The 21,145-nt window shown below is 42.2% G+C and overlaps 1 protein-coding gene across 3 annotated transcripts in view; it reads right to left on the minus strand.

Annotated features, from left to right (window-relative positions):
• Positions 1 to 272: 272 nt before the first annotated feature.
• The window catches only part of psd2 (pleckstrin and Sec7 domain containing 2), a 63,010-nt gene continuing 42,137 nt past the window's right edge, over positions 273 to 21,145 (minus strand). For 2 of the 3 annotated variants that reach the window (XM_078953745.1, XM_078953746.1), the window contains 12 exons: positions 9,541 to 9,738; positions 9,107 to 9,187; positions 8,844 to 8,956; positions 7,534 to 7,594; positions 6,557 to 6,647; positions 6,423 to 6,466; positions 6,151 to 6,341; positions 5,979 to 6,049; positions 4,872 to 5,029; positions 3,691 to 3,835; positions 3,384 to 3,527; positions 273 to 2,698 (listed from right to left, as the gene is read on the minus strand). In XM_078953745.1, the coding sequence (XP_078809871.1) occupies positions 2,468 to 2,698; positions 3,384 to 3,527; positions 3,691 to 3,835; positions 4,872 to 5,029; positions 5,979 to 6,049; positions 6,151 to 6,341; positions 6,423 to 6,466; positions 6,557 to 6,647; positions 7,534 to 7,594; positions 8,844 to 8,956; positions 9,107 to 9,187; positions 9,541 to 9,738 (1,528 nt within the window). In that variant the 3' untranslated portion in view covers positions 273 to 2,467. The remainder of the gene's footprint in view (positions 2,699 to 3,383; positions 3,528 to 3,690; positions 3,836 to 4,871; positions 5,030 to 5,978; positions 6,050 to 6,150; positions 6,342 to 6,422; positions 6,467 to 6,556; positions 6,648 to 7,533; positions 7,595 to 8,843; positions 8,957 to 9,106; positions 9,188 to 9,540; positions 9,739 to 21,145) is intronic. The other variant, XM_004073639.5, reaches the window with a different exon arrangement.

Here is a 21,145-nt window from a genome sequence, read left to right on the forward strand (position 1 = left end):
CTAATAACTTACGCAGTGTTTAATATATAGAGTAAAGTTACATTTCCCATATTTATTAATTTAATTGTAGATACATTTTTACTTCTAAAATAGTTTTTTGGGGAGAAACTATTGTTATATTGACTGCTTAAATCTCTTATTAAAGGCAAAAACTGTTTAATACAACACAGGGTTATAAAATAAGTTTACTTTTTTGTTTTTGGTACTGTACTTTCAGGTAAAGGAATTCTAAAAATGTTAAACTTCCCAACAATAATAAAGTACAACCAATATTTGTACATGAAAGCTCGCTTTATGAAGCACAGAGTAAATATTCGGTAAATATGTCATTCACAATGTATGACCATCCTGTTCAAAACTGCAGATATACAAACAAAACTAAGAGACAAATCCATTTAGCATCAAAGTGCCAAAGTTGTCTGTTTTTTTTTGTTTTTTTTAATAAATTGTAACAATTCACACTTTTTTCCCCACAATCTGATATTACAGCACAGGCCTACCCTAAAACATTAGGAATCATCAGTTAGCACAATAGCCAAAGTGACTTTATTGGGACTTCTCCCTGTAAGAAAGTAGTTATTTATCTACCCACACTGGTTTTTGTAAAAAAAAAAAAGTAGGTTGATCTTCAAAAACCCTTCTACTGTCCTGTGTGCTGTACAAGTCTCCGACTCAGAATTCCAGCTGTGACTTCAAGTTTCTTGCAAAGTCCCAATGGGATTTAAGAGTTTGCGCATCACAATTAATGCATTACAAAAAGCAGGAGAAGTGCAGCACCAAGAGCCGGAGATATATATGCTCAAAGAACCTCGGTAACGTCAGGCGTCTGCCTCCCACCAGGACCGGAGGGGGTGGAGTAGCTGCATCTACAGTTGTGTCATACATGATGAGTCAGAGTACATTAGGTTAAGGTGCTCACTAAAGGCTGTACCACCACCGCTCCTCCCCAAGAACTTCAAGAGTTGGACCTGCTGTGGTCTATTTAACTCGAGGTGGATGCCTGTTTCGCTTTTTTTTTTCCAAAGGGACGGAGACGTACATAGAAAACGAAAGCCTTTTTCACAGGAACCGGGTCTGATCTCTTGCACAGCCTTGTGGCATATTTTGCTGCTGTTCTTCCATAACCAGGTTTCCTGAGCTGAAGCAGTCCTGCTGCTACAGCCTGCTATCAGCCAGTTCCTTTTAAAACCAAAGGGGGAATACAAAATAAAAGATATATTTAAAAAAGGCAAGGATCTGGACACTAAAAAATATAAACATTCAATTTGGAAAAAGCATACTAGATCAATGAATTTCCATTGTTTTATCAGGCTGGTAAATGCTTTAATAGGTCCATGGATGTCAGAAAACTAACATGGTTTCTTTTGTCACCTGGATGTTTCTGAAGATGATTTTGAGCAATCCAGCTTTGATTGTAGAGCTCTGTTTCTGTGAGCGCGCTCAGTCCGTCACTCATAAAATAGTAGAACCCTGTTTTTTTTAAAAGGCCCGCCAGGGCGTGACTGCACAGCGACCCACCCGTACCGCACGTCTCTGACCCCCCACCAGTCCATTCTGCTCCATTTTCCTATAATTAGAAATCTTGTTCGGTATAAGCTCCGTCAACTGACAAAAAAAGAAGCGTTGAGGGGGCAACAGCTAACCGCACAGTGCTTTCATTCAGATATCATTTTCCTCAAAAGACAAAAAAAAAAAAAAAAGACTGGTGTTTGGGGTCTCCACAACCCCAAAAGGACCAGACTTTTGATCACTCTGTGGCCTTCATTAAGGCACTCCACGTTCAGCTAACCTTGTGTCTTAAACCCTCTCTGGGGCAAATATAGGTTCTTAGAAGTTCAATAAATAAATAAATATGATAAACAGAGACTTTCTTGCAGATCTGTTTCTTACGCCGCGCTCTGCATGTGCTGTAGGTCCATTGAACACACTGTGCGTGCCTGGCTGAGAGTGGGAGCGTGGGTTTGACGAAAGGCCGATACGCTCCAGCAGTACCTTGTTTACCATCTTAATCTGACCCGTTTCCTGATTCCATGACAGCAGAGCACGGACCACAAACAGAAGACTAACTAGACCGTCTGTGTTTTCTTTTTTGGCCTTACAGAGTTCTGCTCATAACTAAGATCCACTAAAGGCTTCACTTAGGTTTACAAATAATACTGATGGTGTAGCAATAAATAGGGATCACAGTTGTGATCGCTTTTAATGTGCAATAATTAAAGAAGTAGAAAAAAAAGAGCTTAAGCACAACGAGCGGTTGAGATGAAGGGCATGCTCCTCGTCTTCTTCCCGTTTTGCTCCAGGACAGACACTTCCTCGGGTTTGATCACATCTTGGAAGGGGAGTGGAGGCATAGTGAAGACTCAAAGGAGTCCTAACACAGAAAAGTAATTACAGATCCGGTATGGAATTGAAGGATTATTCTAGTTTAGGGGACGGGAAGATGCTACTTTGACTGTCTGGTCCCTGTTCATCTCCCTTCCTCAGTCCTCTGTCCGGGAGCCGAGCAGCCGGCCATCCTTCCGTTCAGGCCGGCGTGGGCCTGACTGATGGATGGGGAGGACTGTGTCTTTCGGAGGAGGCACTCGCGACCGTCCATGAACAGGCTCCCCATTACGCTGGTCTCGATCTTCTCCAAGTCGTCCGTCTCCGCGCGGATTTTGGCCTGCAGGAGGCTGATGTACGTCTCATACCGTGTCTTCTGCTCTCGGAGGAAGAACAGGAAGGTCAGTACAAGGTTTTTGCATTGTGTCTCCTGTTACATCCAACTTACTGCCTGTCTGGAAACTAATCGAGCTTTTAAGTCATCCTCGATGGTTTGAATCGATCCTAAAACTTTATATTAACCATTTAACCAGTGTTGACATTCTTTCGAGTCCCATAACTCTTAAACCGTTCACACAACTAATGCAACTCCAGCTGATTCATTGGTGCAAAGCTGATATGAAAAGCTCTGCGCCAGAATCAGGGTATTCATATTGATCACGTAAATGTTCAAAGAGTTATGGTGTGTCAGAAAGCTTGTGTCATTTAGGTGTCGCATCTGCAAGGTTAATCCTTGTGCTATCTTGTGGGGGCAAAATGACCCCACCCTTACATTGAAGTATTCTCCATACCATGACAAAGGTGGATAAAGGTGGAAATTTCATGTAATCCATAGACACCAGTAAAGATCAATAATCATTGAAGAAAAAAGGTTCTTGTGGGGTCCAGATGACCCCACTCCCAACGTTACAGTGCCTTGGATAGCACAAGGGTTAAGGCGTTAAGGGAAAAGTTTTAGACATTTATACAGATCACAATTCCGTTTGATGTGATAATGATGAGCCAGAAATCCGTTTTATCTTGTAATAAAAAGATAAACAGGAGCTGCAGAGAGTCTGTACCTCGTAGGTGAGGTAGTGCTCCTTTAGCCGGTACTCCTCCCACTCTCGGCTCTTTGGGTCGACAGCTGGCTGGTTTTTGCGATGCTCCTCCAGCTCCACACCCATCTGCTTCAGCTGTCTCTCATGGCTCACCAGCTGCTCCTCCTTCATCAAAACAAGAAAGATCCCCAGAGTGACCAACAAGTTCCCAGCTCACAGAAGGAAAAAATGAACTCATAGTTTATAATCATGACAATTGATTATCCTCATAAAATGGGAAGTTATGGCTGTCCCTTTTATGGTCGCACACCACCATTTGAGTGTCTACCTGGGTGTGTCGTGTTGACGATGACGGCAGAATGGGCCGACAGAATTTCTTCATGGAGCCGATGGCAGCGGGAAAGGCTGGAGCTGAGAACAGCGCCGCCACCAGGTTTATCCGAAAAATCCAAGACATCATTTCCTCCTCACTCCTGGAGAAAAAGAAAAGAAAGTTAAAAAAAAGGGCAACGAGAATTAGAAAAGTTTTACAACTGCTGATAACCAAAGAAAAAGACTTATTCAGACTTACAACACTTCAGTTTTTATGTTTAATTAACACACAATTTTTCAGCAAAAGAAAAAAAACATTGAATGTAGGGAAAGGAAATAAAATCGACATAAACATAAAGAACTACTGCTTTAGCAAAACATACTGTAAAAGGCTCTTTCCTACTAAAACATTAGAATTTTAGTATACAATACAGTGTATAAACTAAATACACACTATTTAGTCATTTGAGCCAAAGTTTTAAAAACATTTTTAGTTAATTTGTGCTTTTGTTAAACCATAAACAGTTATGAACAAGATATAATACCTTATTGGGCAACACTTTACATCAAGGGTCCCTTTACTAACATGTGTTAATCCATAATTAAGCATTAAAAAACTAATAAATAAAGTGTCATTAGCCATTTTTATGCATTACTTTGCATTCCTAAAGTTACTTAGTGCATTAGTTAGCAGTTAAATATAGTTTATTATTCAACCTTAAAAACAGTTTTCTTAAGCAACTGCCTAACATTATGTATGCAATAACTACATGTTAGTTAATATATTTGTAAAGCATTAATAATGTCTCAAGAAATGATTTATTGTGTTTGTTTTTCAAAATTAAGAAGCAAAACCTAGGTACAGTTTAATGTTATATTTTTAGCCTGACCTAAAACATGCTGAAAGCTTAATGAGCATTACTTAAGTGTTAATTAACATTAGTTAATATTTAAGATTTGATCATTGGAACCTTTTGTAAAGTCTAAAGGACTTTGGTAACACTTATTAAATGTTCAAATGCCTAACAAGCATTTTTATCATTATTATTATTATTAATCAATCTTAGTTGATTCTTTATTAGTTAATGCTTAATTATGAAATAACTAACACTGGTAAAGGGACTCCCCCCTTGTAAAGTGTTACCAACAGATTTATAAAACGTAGTTTTTCGATTGTAACAGACTTTGTTGACATACGGGGCCTGCAGCAGAAACACTCTCCAGTCGGAGGTTTTGAGCTTTAGAACGTTTGCTCTTTTGCTGTAATCAGTGGCACGAGTGGCCAAAGCGTGGTGGATCCTCACGGCGTTCTTCAGGTCCACCTCTGACAGATCTGCATCCGGTTTGTACTCATCCTGTGTGCAGGAGAACACAGAGGCACAACAAGGCAAGTGTATTTGTATAGCATGCTCTGTGTACAAAGACTAGTGCTTCCCTCAAAATAACAAAAGAGTTATTTAAATGAAACATTAAAGGCATTATCAATAAAATAAAAATTTAAAGAAAGTTTAAATTCAGTGAATTTAAAGTTAGCTTAAAGTAGCAGTGAGGGTATACAATTTTGAATAAAAACAGATCAAATGCAGCTGAGAACAGGTGGGTCTTTCACCTGGATTTAAACAAACTAAGTGTTTCAACTGGTCTGTTCCAGACCTGTGAAGCATAGAAAATGAATTCAGCTTTTCCATGTTTGGTTTGGACCCTAGGACCGGATAAAAGACCGGATCCAGAGGACCAGAGAGGTCTGGCTTTCACAACACAATGGAATGATCGCCTGTAGTGGTACTGTAAATATTGAATAATACTAAATGTACACCAACATCCATTTTCAGAACCCTCTGGAAATCTCTTATGAGGATTATAAGGGTTGCTGGAGCCTAACCCAGCTACAGTTGGGTGAGGGCTGGGTACACCCTGAACAGACAACTAATCTGCTGCTGGGCAACACACTCACATGCACACCTAGTGGTAATTTATAGATACAATTACCCTATGAAGCATGTTTATGAATTGTGGGAGGAGACCAAAGTGTCACGGACACAACCAGGTAAAAGGGATTGTTCTTAAAGGGTTTTATCCCGGTGGTCCTTTTTAAACTCGCAACAGCCCTTCTCACCAGTAGGGGGAGACAAACACCCACGAAGACAGCCGCGCTTCGTTTCCTCCTAATGTGTTTTCTAGTCCACTCCTTTAAAACGCACACATACACACACCGACCGCAGCAGCGCGCAGCACCCGCCGCTGTTGTCACTGCGGCGGTGGATGTGTTTCCATGGCAACGGAGCACAGGATGAGACGTGATACCTTCTGAAGATATAAGATCATTCCCTTCAGAACGGCGTAGAATTTCTTCCAACCCCGACGACCCCTGGGGGCTGAGAGAAAAACCGTTTGCTTGTTTGTAAAACCGACACATTGAACTAAAAAAATTAAATTAAATTTAAAAAACTCTTCAACCTGTTGGTTTTTCACTCACTGCGTTTGCCGTCCATCTCCGCGTGACTCTTTCGGGTCAACACTCCATGTTTGTAGGTGACCGCATTCAAAAGAATGGGAATGGCGATGAAAGGGTTACTGCTGTCCGTTACCCTGGCAACACGTTTACTCCCGCCCTCACACTGCTCCTCCACTAATTCGGACAGGCTCTTCCGGAGCTCCTCCTCCTCGCTGCACACACAAATACCCATTCAGACAAACCTGAGGTGAAAGCATTCAAGGCTGCTTCCTTCTGTCAGAACGGATGCTTACACGGCCCACTCAAGCTTTTCGTTCTTGATGGAGTTATAGAGAACCTGTACGGGCGAGAAAACCAATCATGAAAGCTGGAACATGAACTTCCATCGACAGGAATCCTTTCCATGTTTCTGTACTTTCCACAGCACCTTCAGTAAATCTTTAGGAAAGTCTTTGCCGTTGTTTAGGCCGTCCAGGTTACTGATGAACTGCTGGCAGGACATCTTCTTCCCAATGTTCTGAGAAGAAGAAAAACATTTTGTTTGAGTTGTTTAGTGTAGGCAAGTGATCTACAACCCTTTCTGCATAAAAAAAATACATTTATGGCTCAGCTTTGGTGCACTAACATGAAAGCGAGCAATAACAAAACTGCCCACTAGGCGGCAGTGTTGGACTGGGGCTGAATGCTTATCTTTAGTAGTAGTTTTTCTCCTCTTTCAGAGTTTTAACTCCAAATCACTCAGCAATAGATGAAGAAGAGGAGAAGGAAGATTCATTTTATGCAAATTTTTTCTTCTTGAGCAAAAAAACATTATTAATTAAAGACAAATACAAATTTCTGTTGATTCTGTTGATTTATTTGATAAACTGTCAAATTTGTTTCTATTTATTGGTAAAAAGAAAAAAAACAATAATAAACATGAGCAAGAGGATGCAATGTCATCATTAGTATTAGTAAAAAAAGGTTTAATTAATTTATTTCACTGACAGCAGGGTTTATGTATCAGTCTGAGATGTTACTCACCACCTGCGGGGGCAGAGAAAGACCAGAGGACCAGAGATGATTAGCAGAAGAAGGATTTAAACGAGGAAGAAACGGAATAGAAAAGAAAGGAGAGGATGTTAGTTTGAGGACAGAGACCCAGTGAAACTACAACTAGCACGCTGAGCAACTAAGGACCTATGATCGTAGGACCTATGATCATGTAAGCTGCCCAACAATAGTCCCATTTCTACTCTTGATGAGACGAAGCGAGCGGCGGAGAGACACAGACAGGTCAGGAAGTAGGCCGAGGGAGGAAAGAGAGTAATGGAGAGAAGAGTGGACAGACAGGATTCCTGAGCAGGGGCTCTGGCGCTGCCCTGTTACTCCTTCACAAGGACGTAGGAGGCGTCGGCAGTACGTACGTGACCGTGAAGATCCGTGTTGAGCAGCATTAGGGCGCAGGTTAATGTGTGGGCTCCATCTGCAACAGCACAGTGCGCAAGGTAAAAAACAGCGATACACACTCACACACATATGCACTAAAGTGTGTCAATGCAGTGATGCATGTAGCTGCTCATTCATTCATTCATTCATTCATTCATTCATTCATTCATTCATTCATTCATTCATTCATTCATTCATTCATTCATTCATTCATTCATTCATTCATTCATTCATTCATCTTCTTCCGTTTGTCCCTTTTGGGGTCACGGGCTGCTGGAGCCTATCCCGGCCACTTACGGGCGAAAGCAGGGGACACCCTGGACAGGTCGCCAGTCTGTCACAGGGTCACACATATCACACACCCATGCACACTCACATTCACTCCTATGGACAATTTGGAGTGACCAATTAACCTATGAAGCATGTTTTTGGACGGTGGGAGAAAGCCGGAGTCCCCGGAGAAAACCCACGCATGTACGGGGAGAATCTGCAAACTCCACACAGAAAGGTCCCCCATTGTTGTTCTGCTTTCTGGTCCCCCAGCCGGGACTTACACCAGGGGCCTTCTTGCCGTGAGGCAAGAGCGCTAACCACTGCACCACCGTGCAGCATTTAGCTGCTGAAAACCTAAATGACAAAATCTGCAGCCAACAAAAAGTCTGCAAATGTGCTGTGAAAGATCGCTTTGTGGGATTTCTCCCCCCAAAAGACTACGGATGTGTGTTTTAGGTTTGTGTGAGAGCCGTAACTTGAGGACACCTGATGCATTGTGGGTAATACCCTTTGACGTTCTACAAGAACTGGAGTGAGTGAGCGTGATGTCACCAACAGAAAATGTCTCATTTCCTGCTCCAGCTAAACGAAATCAATTCAGTCAATGCGTTACAGGCGCCGCCATGTTGGAGCCAAACAACATCAGTGGGGAGCGATTGGTCCGGGTTGGTCTGAGTCATCGTTTCTATAGCAACCACTCTTGCCACAACCCTACCACTTGAGAGTGGTAGCTTAAATAACTTGCACTACAGAAAAAGTATATCAAAGAAATGTTTACAGACTCTAGACTCAGCAGTCTAAAGGATGTTGGCTTCTTGGAACCGGTGGATGCTTCCTGTCTGGAATACCGGGGGGGACGTCGTCACGTAGTCCAGTGCTCATATACAGTCAATGGTAACACCCATCCACCTTTATGTTTAGTCATTAGCCATGCTGTTATGTGACAGTCAGGTTAATGTGGAGGTAAAAAGAGCATGCGCCACAGTGTGAGTAATCTGCAGCAGGGCTCTGACCTTCAGAGGTGAGCGTCTGCAGGTTGCAGTGGCAGAAACGTCTGGAAAAATGCACGAGGATCCGTTCTCGCTCCTGGGTTTCTCCCATCAAAGGAAAAGCCTTTAAGAAGTTTCTGTCGCACACACACACAAAAAGAAAAGAAAAACAACAATCAGATTAGACATTTCACCATGAAACAAATAAAAAATCAATAACTACTACCCAAAAATGTCTTTCATGGACATGTGAGAACAATTCTTAATGTGTTTGTCTTGTCACTCACCTCAGAGCTCGATCCAGAGAAAGACCAGAGAAATCAAAGAAACTCAGGTACTCCGATGCCACCATCTGGCTGAACTCGTTACTGCAGGGAAACATGAGAAACATCAGGGGAGCTGTGAGATCGAACATGGAGCAGATCTTTGTGGATTTTCCTACAGTTAATCCCTAAATCCTTCATAACCCTGGAAAATTCTGACTTTAATTTATTTTTATGTAACTATTAGCTTCTTCTGGATCGACATGGGGGTCTTCCAGAAGATGATAGGATGTAAAAGAGGCATTATTGCATGAACAAAAGTTCTCAGCGTTGACATTTTTCTGGGGTGTGAACAATTTCTGGTTGGAGTGTGTTTTCCAAAGGTTAAAAAAAGAGAAGCTTTAAGTTTGCTGGTGTGTATCTGATCATCAGGAGCGGCGTGTGCTGCGTGTGCTCACTTCTTGCCCAGGTGTCTGGCCACGTCACAGCGCTTGAAGCCTTCGAGGTGATAGAGCCGTTTGGCGAGTCTTTTGGCGGCCTCGCCGTCCGCTCGGCAGCCATTGGCCAGAGTGTCGGTGCTCCCGCGTTCCAAAGGCTCCAGACTGCCCAGATCACACTCCTCCGAGTCAGAAGGCACATCTGTGAGGTTGGCATCGCTGAGAGGCGGGACATACGCACATGAGTGCACACAAACAACAACACAAAGACGAGCTTTGAATGAAAACCAATGATTACAATACAAAAAACTTACATTTAAGCATAAGTAAATATGGATAAACATTATTTTTGCACTATAATATAACAGTTAATCAACACAAACATAAGATGTAGATGATCTATTCATATTGCACTAGTTCTGCAGGATGATGATGCAGATTTCAGCAGCTCCTGTCTCATGTAAAACATCTCCCTGCAGCCCGATAACCTTTAACAACCTCCTAATGAGCAGTCCTCATGTGTGAGAGGAAGATGTTTGAAAAGTGAACTCTTCAAGCCTCAGGCTAAAGCACCAACTGAGCTGGGCGCCTCCACCCAAAACTCCAATGCGTGCCGTTGAGTGGCAGACATTCGTTACACCTGCCTTCACCTGTGCAAGCATGAAGCACAGAGGCAAAGACTGGAAAGACTGGAACGGCGCAAGATGAGAAATGGAAAAATGAAAGGGTGAATTAGTGGTAAGTGGTAAGAAAAAAGACCAAATGAAGAAAAAAATGAATGAAAATGTTTTCAGTTTTTTTCTTCCTTTTGAACTATTTTTATGACAGTACTTTCCAGTGTGTTACCATCCTCTTTTTGCTTACTAATTTTTATTCCTTTGGTTATTTTTATCTTTGTTTCTCAGATACTTAAAACACGTTCCCTGAAATTTGCTCATTTCTTCATAAACTATGTTCTCCTTGACGCTCTTGAAAAAAATGCCTGAAGTTGTTTCTTTTTTTAAAAGGCCTAAAAACAAATATAAGACACAGAGACAAACTGAGAAACAAGATAAGGAAAGATGAGAAACAAGAAGTGAATCAAGAAAAGGTTTCCATAAAGACCCACTTTGATTAAAAAAGTGTTTTTAAAATGTGGCATTTTCCTCATGATGGAGGACATAAAGAAAATTAAGGTTAATGTTGCAATTCTGAGCATTTCTTTATTCAAATCGCTTTGAATCAGGAGCTGACGAAAAAAATGCAGTTGGAAAACGCTTGTAGCAGTGACGGAAGCAACTATGGTAAGCCACAAGCTTCCTGTTCTGCTCCATTCTGCTACTGCCCACAACTCAGTGGTGACTTTCTAATAAACTACTGCCGCTCTGCAGAAACTATATCCCCAAAAAAAACCACAGGATTTTTTTAAATTTTAGCTAAAAATAGCATCCTCATAATTAAAAGACCCCTGAATGTGTGTGTTAACAGGCCCCGCCCTTATAGACCTGTATTACATCTGAACCTCACTGTAATGATTAAAACCATCCAGCAACTTGTTGCTTTATGCTGCTTGATGGTGTAACCCCCCCCCCCTTCTAAAATCACCCTCCTATCCCCCCCTCTTTAATATCTCTCTCTCTCTTCTTCCCTCCTTTCGTTTTCCGTCCGACCCAGCACAAAAGATTTTCCAATATGATTAAGATGAATAAAGTTTGGCCTTGATTACAAAAATTATTCAGACATACCTTTGGTTTGTCTGAAGTTTAATAACCCCTCTTGTTAAAGTAAAATATGTCCAACACAAGAGGCCTTCAGCTCTCATCTGTTTTCCCAGCTGTTGGACAGGACAAGTAAAAAAAAAAAATACAAAAGAATAATTCAAAGACCACTGGGAAAGTTTTTACAATCAATCAAATGATGGTTGCAGTGGGATTAAAAATAGTAAATAAGTAAAGGAAAAAGAATAAATAAAGAATAAAATTGATGTTTTCTGTTTTATTCTTCTTTTTTTAATTACATTTGCAATATTCAGTGTGCTTCCATCCTCTTTTTGCTTACTAATTTATATTTCTCATATTTGTATCTTTGTTTTATCTGATATTTCAAATCCGTTTCCTTAAACTTACTTACTTCTTCATATATTCTTGAGAATCTCGACTAACTGCCAACAGTAATGTTTGTTTTGAAACACCTAAAAGCAAATATTAGAGGCGGGAAAAAAACTCGGGAGTGAGATCTTGCAAGAAGTGAATCGAGAGAAGGTTTTTTCAAAAGACGAGTCATTTATTATAAGTATTGTTGGTTGTTTTTTTTTTTTTTGCTTAATGACATGTCAAACAGGAAAAGGAAAAGTTTACCAAAATAAAAGCACACCATAAATACTACGAATGAGGGGGTGTGTATGTTTTCATAGTTTCATTGTTGGTTAACGCTCTCGCCTCACAGCAAGAAGGCACTGGTTTAAAGCTGGATCCTTTTTCTGCATGTTTGCCTCATTCATCTGTGGGTTTTCTCCAGGAACTCCGTTCAAAATCATGCTTCATCACTTAATTAGCCTCTCTAAATTGTCCCTAAGTGTTCATGTGTGGTCCTACCTTCTTTCAACAGTAGCTGGATTGGAACAGATTCAGCGCTTTCTTCAGAGTGATGGACGGATAATTTTGCCAAATTAAAATTAATGGACAGTTGTTTGAATTTCTTAAATTACAAACTATTATGTTTGATCTTTGTTATCCAGATTATTCTGCTCCACTGTTTTAAACTCGTGGAAGTTGTGTTTATTCAAGTTCATTGAACAGCAGTCATTAATTAGAAATTAATGCGTGAATAAAATGGAAGACTTCTATCCCACTCCAATACGGTTCCTACTTCATACTTCAGACATAACCATCCATCACTGCCACTCTTCAGAGATTGGACCCTATGAAGTTAAGCCTGTTGAAAATCGACCCTCCTAGAAGCCATTAGACTAATGCAGCTGAAAGATTCGGTTTAATGAACTGCCAGAGAAGGTCAAGCACTCACAGTGTTACTGTTAAACTGTTCTCAATTAAGAAAGAAAACAAAGCGCGTTATTGATTAGTTCCTTGTTTACTTATTTATGATGAGAGCGCGGCAAAACGCTGGAGCACCTCGGAGCGGCATCTGTGCAAACTGAGCAGATCTACACCCGTGCCTCTGATGATCAACACAACCTCTGGAATCATCTTTTGTCATCGGCCTCCATACACGGCTGTTCTGGAGCGGTCCAGCTCTCCTCAGAGCTGAAAGGTTGAGTCCGAATTCACACACTGCTTAGTGCTCTATATGTGGCGTCCGTCAATTTGTTGGGATGTCCAAATCTACTATTCCAAAACCCAGTGCGCTGGAATTTTCCCAGAGGCCTCTAAGAAAAACTCTTGTGTTTGAACAATCTGTCATTTGAAAAAATTGTGTTTCATAAATCTTCCAGGTTTTCATCATCAGAACGCAGTGGATTTATAAGAGATTCTTTGTGAAATGTTCATATTTAATAGGTTTTTGCTTTGGGTGACGTCATATTTGGCTTTAAAAAACAGGAAAAGAAGTAGAGAGCTTGTGACCAAATTACATTAAAGTCCAGGGCACTGGATAATTCCGGACTATATAGTCTTTTCGGGGTTAGGGAGTAGCGTCAGACACAACCAATGAATGTATATGAAATTGGATGGAATGGCCCCTCCCTTTCCAAACAGGAAGTACCCGCTGGCTCCAAGAAACCAACATCCCACAGACTTCTACTGAGAAATAAACACTTATTACTCAGTCATTATATTTATTAGAATAATCATTCTAGATCTGCTACCTTTTTTAAATATGTTCTTGATAATCCTTTATTTTTTCATTATATTTTTTCCTTAGTGAAAGTTATAAACTGGCCAATGAGATGCCTCAATAAAAGCATGTGGTGCCTGCTGGCCCCCACCTCGAGCGTTCAAAAACCGCTTTGAATTAGCTCGGGTGTGGACTTCCAACTAGCTCACTCCTGAATGGCGAGAGTTGCCATAGAAACATTGTCTCTGACCAATTACTACTTAATGACAACATTTGGTTCCAACATGGCGGTGTCCAAATGGTGACAAATAAAATGGCGACTAAATGGATTTCATTTCATTGTAGACTCACTCAGTCCAGGTCTCACATACAGTCAACGGTAACCACTAAAGAAACAAATGCGGTTTGCCGACTTGCTCACTCACTGACCTCCATCATTTCCTCTCCTTCTGAGCATGTGCGCAGCTGCCAGCACCTCAAACCCCCTCGCTGGATGACTGCAAGCCTTTTGCATAACCTGATCAGGCAAATTACATTACCTTCGCATTCGATGCATTAAACGCTGCTGCTGTAAGGGATTAGATGGTAACCAGGGCAACAGCGGAAACCAACAACTACGCATCATGATAAACTAAAGAGACAAATGAACGGCGTCCGCAATGACAAGCTGCATGTTCTCCGGTTTCTCTCCTCGCACGGTTGCCACTTGTCCTGCTCAAACCAAGTTGTGTTGGAACAATCGCCTACAGGAATATGAAGCAGACGTGCCGACAACACAATGTAAAAGTCATGCTGCTCATAAACTCTGCCACCATGATGGAACCCTGATGTGGAAGCATCAGCAGCAAGAGCGACGGTTAGATACAGTCGGCCCAAAAACAGCCGTTCAAAGGGTGTTGGGCCCAGCCTCTGGGGACGGGGTGGGGGCTTTCCCAAAGGAGTTGAAAACTCCAGTTATTTGGAGAAGAAGAAGAAGAAGAAGAATCTGATGTGTTTAGGAGATCTGCTTTAAATGCTTCCTGTTCAGCTCTCTCTGGAGATGATCTAGCAGGGAGGAGACTCCACAACAAACAGGGGGGTCATTGGGGCCAAACCGACCAACCTTAAAAAGCTGGAAGGGAAAGAAAATAAACATAAAAGGATGCGTCTGTAAAGCACAAACAAGGCAGGGATGCGCACAGAAGTGATCCAGCAGATGCCCAGAACTCCTGGGTGGTGATGGGGTGCTCTTCTGGGGCGGGGGGGGGCTGCTCTCCTGGTTGGGCTGGAGCTTGAACTATCTGAACAGGGGGGCGGTTGTTCTCTATCTGCTGCCGTGCGGGTGTTGGGGGGGTTCTGTCTGCCGCTGCGGCGGGGGTCTTGGTATGGGGATGGCTGGTCACTCTCCCTCCTTCTTTTCACATTCCTCCATCCATTTTAGAAGAACATAAACACTCACCTGAGCACAGGTGTTAGCTCACCTTTAAACAAATAGTTTGTGTGATTGAATGAAATATTTCACACTAGTTGGTCTGAAGGCATAAGTATGCGTGTGTGAACATTATCTGTATTGTGTACATGTTGAAATGTGAACATTTTTGGAGCCAACAGGTGTGTTTGTGGCATTTGGGTGTGTGTGTGGACAGGCCCCACCCTTATAGACTTGTATTACATCTGAACCTCACTGTAATGATTATAACCATCCAGCAACTTGTTGCTTTATGCTGCTTCATGGTTTTTTACCCCCCCCCCTTTTTATAATCACCCTCCTACCCCCCCCCCCCCCTCTAATATCCATCCTTCCCTCCTTTCCTTTTCCGTCTGGTCCAACACAAGAGATTTTCAAATATGATTAAAATGAATAAAGTTTGGCCTCGATTACAAAAGGGGTTTATTCAGACATACCTCTGGTTTGTCAGAAGATTCAGAACCCCTGTTGTTAAAGTAAAATATGTCCAACACAAGAGGCCTTCAGCTCTCATCTGTTTGCCCAGCTCTTGGACAGGACAAGTTAAAAAAAAGTGATCCAGCAGAGACAGATCCCAGAGTTTGCTCTGAAGCTGTTATGAGGAAGACCTCGTACATCACTCAGAATGGATCTAAGTCAAGGGGAAAAGCATTTCCATTCATGCAGCAAACCTCCATCCATGACAAAACCAGCACACACGCAGAAAAATGAGTGACAATATTGGTCCTGAAGGATCTAGTTCAGGTTTTGGAGCGTCAGAGTCGCTGTGGCACACATTCAAGTTATTAGTCCATCTGAGAGCGTGATTCTTGTATCCTCAGGCGTTTTCAGTCCCCACGACCGCCACCGAGTCTGCATGCCTGCGTGAGTGTGACTGTGCCAGGGAGCGTGATGAGGCACGCCTCTGACTCACATGTTAATCCCCCTGATCGTGGCACACGCACACCTCTAAGGTGTGTCCTCGTGTGGGGCGTGTGTAGAGGAAACAACATCCTAATGTCATCCTCCAACAAACGGAATCAATTCTTCTTTTAAAAGCTTTGAAGTCCTTGAATCAACTGGCAGAAGTGGACATTAAATAAGCTGACCGTGCATGATTGCATTCATTCTTCATAGGGTTTTTTTCCCCCACTTTGTTGATGCAAATCTGTTGGAAATATTGCAATACCTTCACTTACGGCAAACCCCCCTTCGATGAAAATCTACAACTTTTCTTTCAGTAAATTTTGTGTATGGATGATAAACAAACGATTATTCAGGTTATTGGCAGATCAAAAATCTCTTTTTACATCAACAAACGATCTTAAACATTAATTCTTCTCTAACATACTATGATGATTATATGGTTTCAGTTGTTGAAACCTGAAGGCTTCCAGTTGAAGACTTTGGGCTCTTTGCTCTGATCAGATTCTGAATGCAAATAATGGAAAATACAGCCGAAGAAGAGTCTTTGTATTTTTCTTGCGTAACTGCCCATTTTTGGCCAAATGGACCTCACTGAATAACTGTTAGGTGACAGATTACTCGTTTTCTAGAGGAGAATTGATGCATTTTTAGGGGAACATTTGTCACATTTGCATCAGTTCCATGTTTGCCACGCAGCGCAACTCCCAGAGGATCCAACCCTCTGGACGCCAAAGACACGAAAACTTACAGGAGCTGCAGCAGGAAGTCAAAGTGAACATCATATTCCTCCTTCCACATGTCGGATCCTGGAATCGAGAGGCTTCAGGCGCGCTGCGGGTCGAGCCCCTCATCGCCCGGCTGATGTTGGAGTCCCCATCGCCGTGCGTTGGACGCCAAACTGAAACTCCGGGACAAATCTGCGCTATTGAGGCGCTCAGGTCAGAAAAACGAGCCTATTCGGGGACCTGGAGGTGGAGTTGTGTGTGGGGGGGCGCGGTCACCGTGCTCCCTGGCAGCGCCTCGACCGCTCTGAACTCCGCGGAGGAGAGGATGTTGGAGGCGGAGCGACAGACTTTTTTCCGATGAGAGGTCCTGCGTGCTCCGCGGCTCACGTGCCGCTTCCTCTGCGTGAAAACGCGTGGCTGAAGGCCGCCAGACAAGCACCCACCCCGCTATTTTCTACACCAATTTCCTGCTGCCCAGGCTGGACACTCCAACTGGCGCAAAACAAGAAGAGGGGGGATGTCCAAGGGGCGCGCCTTTACGCACAAAACAGCGCCAACTTTAAAACAAACTGATGGAAAATGTTCTGCAAGCTCAACGCAAAAACTCCAAGTTATGATTAGCTTAAAGTTTACTGCGGAAATTTTCGTTTGGACTTTTTAATGTACTTAACATGATCTATAAAGTCATGCACACAAAAATGAGCCTTTTTTTTAAATAAAAACACAGTTCTTCCTTCTTTAATCCTCTAATCTCTTCCTCATTCTAATTTGGTGAAAAGGAGAAGAAAAGCAGAGTAAAAACAGGATTCTTCTCCCAAAAAAAGCATGTTGGTAATATTGAGGCAGATGAACATGGATGTCTGGACAGAGTCTGGGCACACTTTTCTCTTAAAACAATACAGAAAGTCAATGAACACTCAGAGCACAGTTTGTTTCAGCTTATTGGCCGTCTGCCATGACGCACAGATGACTCTTATTAACACACAATGGATTTATTTCAGACAGCAAATTGTGTAAACCCTGTGGTAGCAAGACCTGCAGTTAAACACATAAGAAAAACTGCTTTTCAGAGAGCTTTCCAGAGAAATGACCAAATATTAGTGATTGCTTATCATGCAGTCAGACAAAAGAGCTGTGAGAGACAAGAATTTTTTTTTGGCTTCATAAAAGAACGATTTAAGAGTCTTTACACATCATACAAAAAGGACATTGTGTCATGTTCTGTACTGGCTTGTCGTGTTCTCGTTTGTTTGTTAAATGTAAAACTTTCCTGCATTTTGGGTTCTATACATCCTGACAAAACATTGAAATTCCTGAATTCATTTTGGAAGTTCATCCATCTTCACAACCCGCTGAATCCCTTTTGGAATCGTGGAGTTGCTGGAGCCTATATCACGATAGGTGAAGGTAGGGAAAAAACCCTGAACAGGTCACCAGTCTGTTGCAGGGCCTCAATCACACACTCACATTCACACCTAGGGTCAATTTAGAGTCACCAATGAACCTATGAAGCCTGTTTTTGGACTGTGGGAGGAAAACCTGCAGATGTGCACGAGGAGAACATGCAAACTCCACACAGAAAGGACCAAGCCGGGATTTAAACCACTCCCCTTTTTTTACTGTGAGGTGAGAGGCCTAACCTCTACACCACTATGGAACCCCTGATTTTTCTAACTGCTTTGTTCTTTCACTTCCTCTACATCTATAACTTTGGGCAAACTATTGCCACAATTCCTCTTTTCACGGAGGGGTAAACTTTTTTGCAATAAGGTTGTAATTCTGTGTTTATCAACGAGGTTTGAGTGGGTGCATTTGCTTAGTTAGGAGGCCGTTCCGCTGTTCTGCTCCCAGACTAAATGGATAAGGAAGGAATTTAAATGCAGCACTTAAACATTGTCTTCTCAGAGTTCAGTGCTCTGCTTTCAGGTCTGCACTACCAACAATCCAAACTCTCATTTCCAAACCTGCAGCCTCCCGTGTATTTGCTTCAAACGTGGTAGTATTACAGTAGCACAGACGCACTGAAATAGAGTGCTCTGCTACAAACAGTAGATGATGGTGACCTCTTTAGGCTGATGTTAGTTATTTGCAGGCGTGGTGCTGGATTAAAGTTAAAACCATCAACTCAAGAGGCTCCTCTGACTAAACAAAGCAAACAAGCTCTGCTGATGAAACACATACGGAGCAGTTAGCGAACACAAGCTGGCTGAGAAAAGAGAAGCCTCCCTCGGCCAAAACAGACACAGTAAGTTTGTGGGATGTGTCACAGAACACACAGGCGAGCTATAAATAGAAAAGGATAAGTCTGTTCGCGCTGAAATGATTCACTTACTGTTGTGGTGTGAGAAGCGGCGCTGTAGTGCTTGTTTTGCAGAAATGTGTGTGTGCGTGCCCATACTGCAGCCTGTGTGAGAGCCAGGAAAGGATAATCTGCAGGATGTTGCAGCGGTGCTATATAGAATCCCGCTCAGGGTTTTATTCCCTCACAGACGTTCTGAAGCTCTGCTCATTTGTGAGCTGGAGAAAGGAGGACAGGTTCAGATTGGGATTATTGTAAAAATAGAAATATTTCCAAATCTCTGGCATCAAGGGACAGTTTCTTTACAGAATAAAGAAAAAAAAACTTTAAGACCCACTTTGATGATCATTGTCTTTCTGGTGTTTTTAACGTGCCATTTTTTGATGATGGAGGACATATATAAATAAAATGAAGATTAAAATAGCATTTCGGAGCTTTTCTTTTTTTAAATCGTGGTGAATCAGGAGCAGATGAAAAAACGACGTTTGTAAAAGATCATATTGGTTATGTAGAAAAAAGAAAAGCTTTCTGCTTTAAAATAGATTCATGTACGTCTTTGTTTTCCTCCTCCTAGCTGGAATCTGGCTTAAAACAATACAACTGGATAGATCCAATATTGCTGGTTTTCTCTTTAAATGCTCTGTTCTGTTAAGGTTGTGAGACACCTGACGTTTTCACATGAATCCATGCTCACTCCGCTCACATGTGCGGCTGGACTCAGCAGTGCCGTCTCTATTAGCTTGCACTTAAATGCATGACACGGTTCCTCCTCATCTCCCATCAGAGCGCAGATTTTGTCATTTGGGTTATCGCATCAGCAGCGCTCGGGCGTGTTTGCTCCAGATCCCCTTTTGTTAAGCTGCAGGACAGGCTGACACTGGTGGGCGGGCGTGTGTTTTCGTAGAAATGTGATGATCCCTGATGGATTAAATAGAGCTACAGAGGATCCCCAAAGAGCAGAGAAGGACAAACCACAAGCACAGTGGTCAGCACTCGTGCATGTGTGGATTTTGTCCAAAAGCATGCTGCATAGGTTAACTGGTGTCTCTAAAGTGTCCACAGATGCTCTCCTTTGTCCAACAATAGCTAGGATAGAGCCCAGCAACCCTGTGACCCCAAAATGGATTCAGCTGGTTCTGAAGATGGATGAAAGATTTTTGCCCACACTTTTCCGCTTGGGCTGTCACACTTTACTGATGCGTGGTGTTCTCACAGCATCTGCCATACTTGACATTTTTCTTCATGTCTGCGGAGAGCATTCTGCTTTAACTCCTTCATCCTCGGGCACAAACATCGTCATCAACAAAGACTTTTACTTGGATGAGCAGACTTTCTTTGAAACATTGTTTTTTTTTCTATATTAAGAGTCAAAGCAAATTGTCAGTCTTTATGCAGCTAAACAGTCTGAATAAAACATGCTGCATGTCAGATTCAAATGTAATCACAGAGAGCGCAGAAGGTCGGGTTGCGACTGATTCCTGATTTTAAAGAACGGAGTTCCTGCTGCATCTTGAAGCGCATATGCAGATCCAGCTGCTTCTCGCTGCATCCTAATGTCTGTATGAGAAAAAGACACTTTTGTTTCCTCACTCATGTCTCCAGAATGGATCTGGACCACACGGGCAAACTCTCTTTCCTTCATCCACTGGCTTTAACTTGCAGTTTAAGTAAATGTATGTTTTTTTCTTTTAGCCTCGAGTGTTCATAGAAACAAAAAACAAACAAGAGAAATCCCTCATCTTTGCCGCCATTACGACGTCCACATATCGTCGTTTCAGCTGTTTGATTTACGACGAGCTCCTCAGCTCACAAAACTGTAATCTGCTTAAGATCTCCCTGTGTTCCAAGAGCTAATTAGCATGCATTAGCATACTTCCATGCCAAACTGTCCGGGAGGGGGGTAAAAAAATGTTAAAAAACAAATATGCCCGATAAAAAGAGTGTGACTGTCACTTCAGTTTGATCTGCTCCCCTCCCAGATGCCTCAATGTGCAACAGAGCTGCAAAATGCCAAAGAAAAGAGATAAGAAGAGGCAGAGAGGAAGCAGGGAGGATACGAAGAACAGAGGAGGATGCTGTCTGAGGGTGTGTGTGTGTGTGTCTTTCAGGGTGTTTGAGATGAGATGAGATAAAGTGAGATGAGACGGATCGAGTGGAGAAATGAATAAAGTCAGGGAGAGAATGAGCAAACAAAGATGCTGGGCCCAACGATCCAAGAAGAAATAAAAAAATATGCAGTAAATGTCCTCGTAACACCGGAAGGGATGGTACGCGTCTATAGAAAACTGTCCAGGAAACAAATCATGTCCTAAAATCTTCACAAGTCCCACTCCGATCTTTTTTTGGTCTATAATAAAAGTGTTCACATTAATCTTTTAATTATGATGTAGCTGTTTTTAGCCAAAATTCCGAATTGCTTTTAAAATCCAGGGCGCTACATAGTCATGCATTATATAGTTTTTTAGTAGTTAGGGGTTA

Source organism: Oryzias latipes, chromosome 10 (genome assembly GCF_053564925.1).
Source record: "Oryzias latipes strain Hd-rR chromosome 10, Olatipes_Hd-rR_3.1".
Lineage (NCBI taxonomy): Eukaryota > Metazoa > Chordata > Actinopteri > Beloniformes > Adrianichthyidae > Oryzias > Oryzias latipes.